The 10,737-nt window shown below is 36.1% G+C and overlaps 1 protein-coding gene across 1 annotated transcript; it reads left to right on the top strand.

Annotated features, from left to right (window-relative positions):
• The first annotated feature begins 1,111 nt into the window (after window positions 1-1,111).
• ecm1b (extracellular matrix protein 1b) lies at window positions 1,112-10,674 on the top strand. The gene is made up of 11 exons (XM_057339119.1): window positions 1,112-1,478; window positions 1,791-1,832; window positions 3,149-3,178; window positions 3,261-3,326; window positions 3,433-3,489; window positions 3,653-3,921; window positions 4,378-4,583; window positions 8,679-8,940; window positions 9,368-9,573; window positions 9,969-10,050; window positions 10,179-10,674. The coding sequence occupies exons 1-11, from the start codon at window positions 1,409-1,411 to the stop codon at window positions 10,371-10,373; spliced, it is 1,485 nt and encodes a 494-aa protein (XP_057195102.1). The 5' UTR covers window positions 1,112-1,408; the 3' UTR covers window positions 10,374-10,674.
• Window positions 10,675-10,737: the final 63 nt, after the last annotated feature.

Genomic DNA, 10,737 nt, shown 5'->3' with positions numbered 1-10,737 from the left:
GACCAAACATAACATCTCTATTTGTTTTCTGTGTTTATCCTAAAAAATATGTATTATGAAAACATATATTTAGTTGATAAGCTCCCAGCTGCAGGCCATCTGGAGGACCTTAGTGAAGATACAATCCAGACCAAGGTTAAAATCTTGTCTGTAGTGATACTGTTGAAGACAGAACTGTGTGTGCGTCCAAGATAAACAGAGCAGTGAATGACTCACAGGAAAACGCAGTGGCATCAGAAATAGCAGCTCTGTCTGACAGCAACGGCTAGTTAAGAATGAAACTGAGTCTGGGCCAGCTCTGCAGTTCTTGAGAACTAATTTCTTTGTTGAAGTGGTTTCACTGAATACTTGTTCTGTACAACTCAAATTCTAACTAAATCAAATCAAATCAAATGTTATTGATTCTTTGCCGAGGTCTACCAGAAGCCACTAAAACATCTATAGCTTTGTCTGTTGTGTTTATGGTTCTTAGTAATGTTAAATGAAAAACTGTAAATGTAAGTCATTAAAACAACTAAAATAAGATCAATTTAAGAAAAAGGCTATACTCAAGATTATTAATAAAGTTTACTAAATTAGGACACAAATATGAATATTTCATAATGAGAATGGTAATTAATATTTTATGAATCGTTTATATTCAAACTCACATATTAAAATGTATCACAAAAGATAAAATCTTATAATAAAATAAGAATTCATGCACGTTTATTACCCAATTAGGTCACTATTTATACATGACGTCATTACACATTTATAATGCAATTAAACCTCCAGTAATGCAACACCTTGTTTTGTCACAATATTTATGTGGACGTTGCATTGTAAAATGCTGCTGGTGGAGAGACATTTGTGCAGTTACACAGTGTAAAATACCGTATCATACACCGTTGCACAATTATTATGCCATATACAGCTAAACTTGACATTTGTGCATAGTTAGGCTACAGTGTAAAATACAGTAGGCTATTGCACAACGTTACACAATTATGCCAAACTTGTCTTACTGGAATATTGCAGAAACTGAAACCATCACCACATCACCACCCAGAAGTCATTCCAGCTCTCCAAATCCAATCATGATGGAAGTGCGAATGACGAGGGCTGGGTGCAGTATCGTATTGGTATATTAGGCAATAGGTTTAATACAGGAAGACCTAGATCAGCAGTGAAATAACGGGAACAAAAATGAGTGTATCTGTGGCGGTAAACTTAACTCCCTGGCGTCCTGACCCAGTCTGACTAATTATTGTCTTAAGAGGGTTAGGCTACTGTATACGCCGATGGTGCGACCTCCTCTTCCTCCTCCTCCTCCTCCTCCTCCATGATCTCCTGCTGTTCTTGACGCACTCTTTAAAAACGCGAAGCGGATCTGTTTCATTCACTACATCAAGATACATCAGCCACCATGAGCTCTTTACGCGGCATTGGACTTTATTTGATACTTGTGCTTGTTTTTGTGTGCGAAGCATCGGAAGGTAAATGCCACTTTTTAGGCCTATAGGCTACCGCGTCAATGTTTTTAATGTCGTTTGCAAGCTTCGTCTCATGCAAAGGTTTTTAGCTCTACTGAATATCATATGTTTAGGATCTTGAGGAAATGTTTACAAAGAGTTTCTTGATAATATTATGTTATGTTTGTCAACTAAAGGCATGGCGGTGTTTGCTGGCATAACAATGTTACGATCTCTATGGCAACCAAAGTTATGTAAACGCGCGCAGATGTTGTGCGAGTGTTTTGTGTATTTTGCAACGGATGTGTAATGCAGATGTGTGTCCTACTTTTCCAGACGCAGAGCCCCAGAGGGAAATGGCACACGTTTACGATGGAGGTCTGTAAACACACAACTGTTTTTTTTTCCCGTTTGTGGTAACACATTACTACAACACTACTGAAGAACACAAAAGGAAACCATTAGAAAAGATGTCATGGTTTCTATGTATTAGTTTTAATAGTGTTATAATATTAATAGCATTAGTATTTAGCCTATAAATATATATATAATATTCGTTTTATTATTACTCCATGTTAACTAATGCATTGACTAGTGTTCATTTTATAACATGTCCATCATGGTACAGTGTTTTCACTGTTTTATTCACTATTATCAGAATAAAAGTTAAAGGGATATCATTATTTATCCTCATGTCATTCCAAACTTGTATGACTTTCTTTCTTCAGCACAACACAAAAGATATTTTCAAGAACTTTGGTAACCAAACACCATTTGACCCACTGACTTCCATTGTATGGACACGAAACCATTTCTCAAAATATCTTCTGTTATGCAGACGAAAGAGTCATGTGGGTAATTCCAGCGTTGTGGAAGTGACATAAACGCTCACAGAATGTATTTGTTACAAATATATTGAACCATCTGTTTATGTCTGAACATCAGAAATATATCATATGCACGAGTTTTCCAATTTAAAAAAGGGAATTAAACATGCGTTATGGATGTGACAAAAGGAGATTACATGAGATTTTTGCGAATTAAAATGCACAAACCTGAAGCAATAATAGCCAACAAATATAGAAGGGATGATTCTTTATAGAGCATAAAAATGTTATTTAAATTTTCATGTGCCCATTCGTGAGGAATATGAACCGTTATGAATGTGACAATCCTAAATATTGCACTTACCTGACTATGGAAAGCGTGCACAAAAAAATGCTTTAACATGAGTATTTGAACCATGTAATGTTGAAATCTGTGCTATCAGTATAGTCAAATCCTTTGGTAAAAACTTTTGCATGGAATTGCCCATATACAGGTTTTGAACGACATGAGGATAGATCATTTTTAATTTTGGGTGAACTTTCCCTTTAACCATGTCCATATTCAAATCATCCATATTAATAAAAACTATTAAACTTAAGTATCATGTAAATTATCAAACGACTAATTTTGTTTACATTTCACTAATGCTTATCCATCAATGTTGTGTGAGATCATCACTACTGTAAAATCTTGATTTTAATAATCAACACTACAGTATGCAAAGAGCTGTAAAATATCCAATGTGTCATAGTGATATTATCCTATGCTGCCAAAACTTGTGTGTTAAGTGTGGGTGAAGACACAGAGAGATAATCACAATCTCAGCTGATATATGCATAACCTAACCTTTTTCCTTTGGGTCTCAGATGGCCTTCAGCGAACGATGACACTTGAAGGTAAGGCAATAATCAGTTATTAACTTTATGTATATAACTCACGCATATTTAAGCCTTATATATATAAAATATCCCTTTACAGAAATGGAGGATATGATGTTGCAGAGACCAGTCCTCCCTGACCTTTCAAGATTTATCAAAGTGCAAGGTTTCCACTTTCTTCTTTTCTGTTCTCCAAAGGAAAGTCAATTAATTGATACTCTTTGATCTGTTTTAAGGTCATTCCTTACCTTTGATTCTTTGTATGCATTTAGAGACAGATGTAAGTCAGCCAGAGGTCACAAATTTTCACCCTGAGAATGCCCCAAGAGGTACAGTGACATGCTAGCATGTTTTTTTTTTGTTTTGGAAAATGAGATTTGGTATATGGGTTTGTAAATCTGTAATGAAGAAATAAGGAATATATTTCTTCATCCATATGCAGCAATGCGGAGAAATTAATTTTTCGCTTTCTTCTCTATGTCTTTGGTTCAGGTCTGCCACTGTTTGGCCCTCGCTCCATGGGACTCGACGCAGGGCCAGAAATTCATTTCCCACCATCCTTTCCCAGTATCACCAATCTTGAAGATATCTGTCAGTTTAGTAACACTTCCATCCGATACCCTAAGGACATATTTCCCCCGAGTGGCTTCGGTGCACTGCATCGACAGGCTGAAGCTGTGAATCGACTCCAGCCCTGGTACGGCATGTGCTGTGGCCTTAATGGAACGGAGGAAGAAAAGCTCTGTTGTGCTGAACAAGCGGTGAGAATATTTACATTTAAGAACATGTGTTGCAGAATCACAAAGCAAAGACAAAAAAATTGGCAATTTCATACTGAATTGATATATTCTCCTGTTTTAATCCTCTTATTTTTCCAGCTCACCTGCAGTATTTTGTGTATTTAAATACAACATATAATGACTTTCCTAGTGTTGATACTTTGTTTAGCTTGGAATGAATGTGTTTATATGCACAGTCAGGAGAATATCCGAGCTCTCAGAAGTCATGTTGTTGTGCACTGTTTATGGTTTATTCTGCTGAAATCTGTCCTTGTCTTGTTGTTTAGTCTTTAGTGAGCATTTATCCAAAACATTTATAGTCTGAAATGGACCAATGGCAAAGTAGCCTTCAGTGTTATCTATTGTGCTTACGTGTTTATATCTCTTGTCTCTTTGTGCGCTCTCTGTTGCTGATCTGATGTTTTTGTTATGATTCAGTGGAAGAAGACTCTTTCTGCCTTCTGTGATGACGAGTTCTCTATAAAGACGATTGCGTACTTCTGCTGCAAAATGAATGGGAAGGCCATATGGAGCTGCTTTGATAAGGAGGCTCCGGCTACTTCATACGACGTCCCCCTCATTGACAATATTGACATGCCGAGCAAGGTCCAAGGCTTCAAATATAACCCCAGTTCTTGCAAAGGGTAGGTTTCTCTTGGAGTATATTAAGAGTGTCTTTGCTTAAAAATTACAACATTTTGGTTATTGTTCAAATCTGTGTACATTTTTAATCAGTTGTAGAGTATCATGTTTAGAATGCTGGCATTTATGTCTGTAAATCATCATCATCATAATCGCATTTCTGTTATAGTGGATTATTTTAAGATCATGACTCCCTCTTTTACCGATGTAAACTACAAGACATTTTCTTTAGTTTACAGTCTATTGTTTTCTCTTATTCCCTTAAAACTGTTCAACAATTGTATCTACTTAAGTATGCAATAATTAGAAGCAATGTTACATCCACATTCTTTTTTCAATAAAGATTTTCTTTAGAATTTAATAGATTTATTCCCATTGTTGCTTTTACGCCATATGAAACATCACACCAAAGGACAAAGTAGCGTATGGTTTAATATCTTTTCAAACACACACAATAATTTTCATACAATAAAAGTGTTCTTTTATCTGTAGCCTATGTAATGATATGACATTTTATACAGTGGTAGACAGCACATTGTCTCTGGTCTAATAAAAGAAAACAACAGAAAGTACCACATCAACATATCTTTGTAATCTGTTTAAATATATTTATTTTGTGTATTTGAAATAAAGTTATAGACAATTCTACAATATAAAAGTACTAAAACTGTAAATGTTCAAGAGCTATTATAGACAATGTTCTCTTTATGTACGCCAACAACTGCAAACGGACAACAGCAAATGCGTATGTGCCCTAGTAGTTCCAATTTCCGGCACTAAGGGCCAGTTAAACATGTGTAAAACAGAGACTGATTTACATTAAATTAGATTTTGTTTATTTTTCAAAATTTAAAGAATCTTATAATGATCCTTGATGATGCTGCTGTATAATGTCTGGTCTTCAGATCTTTTTCTGGGGGGTTAGTTGCCCCAGATGAATGTCTTTATCATGTTTAAAATGGGATTATTTATGTATTATGACAGAAAATTGAATTTAAATGCTTAGCAGAGAATACAGCACTTTCATTCCAAATAGACCCAAACTACAATTTTAGTCATAAAGTCACCAAATGGTATTTTAATACTAAATAAAACTGACTTTAAACTATAATGCTTGCAATAACTTGTGGGTACATCTTTTACGTCCTAAACTTTCTATCAAAGACAAAATACAAAATGTATTGTGGCCATTCCAGTCCAGTCAGTGTCTGTTGAATTTGAACAAAATCATACCTCACACATGATATAAATTGAGGTTATCACATAATTGTTTCCCCATGCGCATATACAAACATTACTGTTGTATTGCTTAAAAGTGAATATGAACTTGTTTTCTTTGAAGTATTTGAGGTCTGAAAAAATACAGCGCATCAAAGAATATTTTTATTTGAAATTCAATTTGGTAGAAATATTGTTTGTGGTTCACAGAATAAAATAAAATGAATCATTTTATCTAAACACACAGGGGCGTAATTTCCACTTTTCAAAATCCCGTTCGTGTCCCCCCCAAATTTGTTTGTTATGATTTTTAACCGTACACCGTCGTCGCCACGGTGAAGTAGGACCGAGCAGTCTGCCTGTATCGATGCGGGTGTCGCGTGCACACTGAAAATAGTTAAAATAGCTCACTGAAAGGTTGTTTTCAATCACATGGACGGCAGCAAGTGATTTTCTCCATAGGAATTCACTGTGACAAACTCAAAGTACTTATGTTTAACGACCTGAACAACGACCAGGTAAGCCCAAATTTCTGTCAAACCTTACTTGTAATAAACACTAGCTTCTGTTAAAAGAACGAGCCCTTATTAAACAGATAAAGTAAAATATCTTGCATTAAGCATTTCTTTCCTAAAATCAGTGCTCGAATTGAGTCAAGTCTTATGGGGGGTCCCCGCCATAAGATTTTTTTTGGTGGGGGTTAGTCTCGCAATATACAATTTATACAAAATACACAATATATTTGATCATAATATGCATAATTATATACTATTTATTAAAAACAGGCTTACATAAAAGAACAGGCTTCTTTTACTGTATTATGGATCAAGTCAATGCAGGCTTGGTGAACAGAAAGGACTTCTGAACAGTAGTGTACGTCCAACAGAATAATTCTAGCATTATTTACCAATGTAGTATTTACTATTTTCCCTAAAAATAACTGGATGATTGATACTTTGTGATAATAATGTTTATTCCAAAAGACTTGTTTAAATGCAAGAAACTAGTTTATTAGATATTAAAAATATAAATTGTGACAAGACCGGCTGTCAGTCTGTGTGTTAGTGTTGTGGGGATTTTTCAATGATTTCAGTGCAGTTTACATAGTTACGTCTAGTAGGTGGTGGCAAGGGACTGTTATGAGTGAGTCTGTCCGTCAGCAGACTATTCAACCATTTCAGTCCAAAAGTTTTATTCAGCTTTATTCGGCTTTAGTCAAGAACTAACTATGGCTATCAATATGTCAATCATAGCTATTTCATGAGTGAATCCCGCATTTATATGCCGATGTAATTCCCGAAACTTTCCAGCGTGTATGTGGCCGTTGGTTTTAGCAGCATGAAAAACAAGTTTTATACAATTCTGAATGGATTAGAAACCGCACAACGAGCACTCCCTTTATAATTACTAAAAAGCTGTCACTCATCTTCATTGAGATCTCTAGCACCCCAGAACCAGGCCTAATAATAATTTACGCAAGAAATACAAAAGCTCCGACATGGAGTTGAAAAATATAGTGGAAAGATATATAGAGAGAGAAAATTACCCCTCAAAAAAGTAGAAGCTTCCTCTTCCCGACTGCGAGTGGAGGTTTATTATTCTCCATTTTTTTAGCTGAAGTTAGCTTCACCGGAGCGACACCGATCAATCAGTCATGTCAACGATGTCCTGCGCTTAGCGGTCTTTAGACGTGGGGCGGGGCGTTTAAAATTTAAAGAGACATGACAACTAGCCCATAAACAAACTTAATATAAATTAAATTAAAATAATTAATTCACGAAATTTACCATATACATTGCATGAATTTAATCACATTTGTCATTATAATTTTTACTCAAATAAAAATATCTGAGGGACCCCCCTAAGTCTATTTTTTATTTCTTATGGGTGTCCCTAATGCCTTATGGGGGGTCCCGGAGCCCCCCAGCCCCCCTTCAATTCGAGCACTGCCCAAAATCCATTATAAGGAAACCACTTAACGTACCAAAACAACAACCAAGGAAAACCAAATTAAATACATTTTGTTTATCACTGATATCAAACACAAACATGATAACAGAAAAGTTTTATGTTTTCAGTTTGTCGCTGCCTTGAGCCACGTTATGTGGTTTCTTTAATAAACAAGCTTAACGTAAGACTATTGTTATCCCCGGAATAAGTGCTTGTTCTTTTAACAGTAGCTAGTGTTTATTACAATTAAGATTTACAAGAAATTTGGTTCTCCGTAGCTAGTGTTTATGACAAGGCTTGACAGAGATGTGGGCTTCCCTGGTCATTGTTTAGGTACGTTAAACCTCGTTAAGCGTTTTAGAAAGTCATCCGGCTCGTCTCCTCCCGACCACAGATTCAGGTTTACAAGCCATTTTTTCCTCTGTTTCTCAGTCAAAACTCGCATTTTCCCCCTTCACAAACATCAACTTTTGCTACACAATAAAAACATTGTGTGGTTTCATGGTTTAATCAATTTAAACAATCAAAAACGATGCAAAACATAGGTATTTTGAGTTTGTGATAGTGAATTCCCTATGGAGAAAATCACTTGCTGCCCTCCATCCGCACTTCGCTCACTTCATGCAGAAAATCCATTATTTCATATATCACCATAGTACATGAACGTATGAAAATGCAGGAAATTTTCCCCCATTTTGTGTCCCCCCCACTTCTCAAACCAAAGTTACACCCTTGTAAACACATAGTAAATTCAGAAAAACTGAAAATGGTGTTTGAAATGGTCTCTTAATTTTTTCTGCGGCTGTACATTTAAAAAGTATGTAGTCACCCTTAACATTTGACCATTTATTTGTTTTAGGCGGAGATGCAACTATTATATTATTTGTCATTCATTCCACCATATAAATTAGTCCATTTCTTTCATCCAGCTCATCGGCGGCTTCCCCTAGCGCTCTTAAGAAGCAGGCAGAAATTCTAGACATCTCCTTTCCACCTGGCCGTCCTCATTCCTCCAACATAGATCTGATCTGTGGTCATCGCAAGATCCGCCCACGTTACCTCACCAGGTGTCTTCCTCGCACTGGCTATGGCTGGTTGGCCCGTCAATCAAAAGCCATCAACGTGCTGGAAAAAGAATATGTCCAGTGCTGTAAAGAGAAAAAGGGTAAACACAACTGTGCTGAAAGAAAGGTGAAGCATGACACATCATTCCTCCTAAACAGTATTTCACAATCAATGCCCCACACCTATAATTCATAAAAACACACCTAAAGAATCAGATTCAGTGTAATACCAAATAAAGGATTTTTACCTCACCTTGAAACCATACAGCTTTCAAAAGTCTAAATGTGCTGAAACATTACAATTCCGATCTCCAATTTGGTTGATGTGATTACAGTATATGTTTTGACAGTGCTTATTGTGTTTTGGTATCATTGAGTGGGTGTGGGATGAGGTGGTGCTCTAACACACCCATCCAAACAGAAACGTGTTACTTACTGCTTTTTTTGAATTCCAGGGCCTGTCAGCCAAAAAATGAAATATATCATACAACCCCAAAACTTTCTCTTTTAGTCTCTAACAATTGGTAACATTTAATAATCTTGTTCTGTTTTAGTGGAAGAAGATGGTGGATAAGTTCTGTAAAGACGAAAAGAAAACCAAAGGAAAGGATTTCGTGTGCTGTGACAAGAAGAAAGGAGAAGAGCTGTATTCCTGTTTCGCATCGGCTGCTCCAGATCCAGCATACATCATGACTAATGCCCAATTTCCTCCTCCCACCCTGGAGTCATTCTGTGATATCCACACAAGCCTCCAGAACGTGTAAAAAACTCTTTACTCCTAATTTCTGTCTGGACCCATATGCATGAGCCAAGTTAAAAACTGTACTATAACGCTAAAAATAACATAATTTTGGGTCATTGGGGAAGACAGCATACAGTATTGTTTTCTTTGTATATTTACGTGACGTGAGACTGTTTTTGTGCTTAATTTATCTACATTTAGGTGTATCTGTTTTCTTTCATACAACCGGGTCTAACTTTCTGATTGGCTCTTAACCTTCTACATATAGGAAAACATTGATACAAGAGCAAAGAAATGTGTAGAAACAGTTTGACATAATTTCAATATTTTCACTTCAAGAGAACTAATCTTTGTTTAAAATGTCAAATATTTCAAAATTTATTTACTGACATGTCAAATACATTCCCCCACAGGACTGAGTTCCCAGTAGATCAAATGGTTGAACGGTGCTGCCCTCTGGTGTCGCAGAAGAGATCTTCATGTGTAGAGGCAGAGGTAAGCACAAGCCTTATTTTTTCTTTATGTGCATTTTCTAACATGTATACAAGTTTAAATCCAGCTATTGACCCTTTGCAGGGCTGTCCAAAACTGTACTGAGTAACAAAACTGTATTTCTCTTGCAGCTGAATAGCAGCCTAAATGATTTGTGTGAAGTGAAAGAGCTGGAGAAGCCTTACTGTTGTGAAACTACCATCAAGAACCGTGCCAAGTGTGCCACAAAACTGCTTCTTCGCTACATGGCCAAGGCAAATAAAGTCAAATTTAGTGGGAAGAAGAAATGTCCCCTGATCGAGAGCCAGATGGAGCGTGACATTTAATACCGAAGCAGATTATACACAGCACATTTCAATTACACTTGAGTTGAGCCAAACTGCTTTATAGCCTATCTGTATCACTTGGTTAGTTGAAACTATGTTTTACAAAATCCTTACATTTTTTTAATTCAGAAGATATATTTTTCTGTACGGTCAATTGAGAAAATGAACTGCGTGGACAGTTCCGTTTTTATGTTTTAGCAATGTTCAGATAATGGATTTTAACAAATTATATTCATTAATTTAGCTGAAAATTATATTTTCAACAAGATGACTCTATGTACAAATAAAGCACTACTATACATCTGTTGCAGTTTATTTATAAATCAGTTTGATGATGAATACATATGTTTTGAAAAAGAGAATA

The sequence above is a fragment of the Triplophysa rosa genome, linkage group LG8, assembly GCF_024868665.1.
Source record: "Triplophysa rosa linkage group LG8, Trosa_1v2, whole genome shotgun sequence".
In the NCBI taxonomy this organism is placed as follows: Eukaryota; Metazoa; Chordata; class Actinopteri; order Cypriniformes; family Nemacheilidae; genus Triplophysa; species Triplophysa rosa.
This window is presented reverse-complemented; position numbering and strand designations above follow the sequence as displayed.

Excerpts from the sequence above, each read along its gene's own strand:
- ecm1b (XM_057339119.1), top strand. The coding sequence starts at position 1,409 with ATGAGCTCTTTACGCGGCATTGGACTTTATTTGATACTTGTGCTTGTT. Across the intron at positions 3,490-3,652 it reads CCCTGAGAATGCCCCAAGAG|GTCTGCCACTGTTTGGCCCT; the intron begins GTACAGTGACAT and ends TCTTTGGTTCAG. Across the intron at positions 4,584-8,678 it reads AACCCCAGTTCTTGCAAAGG|CTCATCGGCGGCTTCCCCTA; the intron begins GTAGGTTTCTCT and ends TCTTTCATCCAG.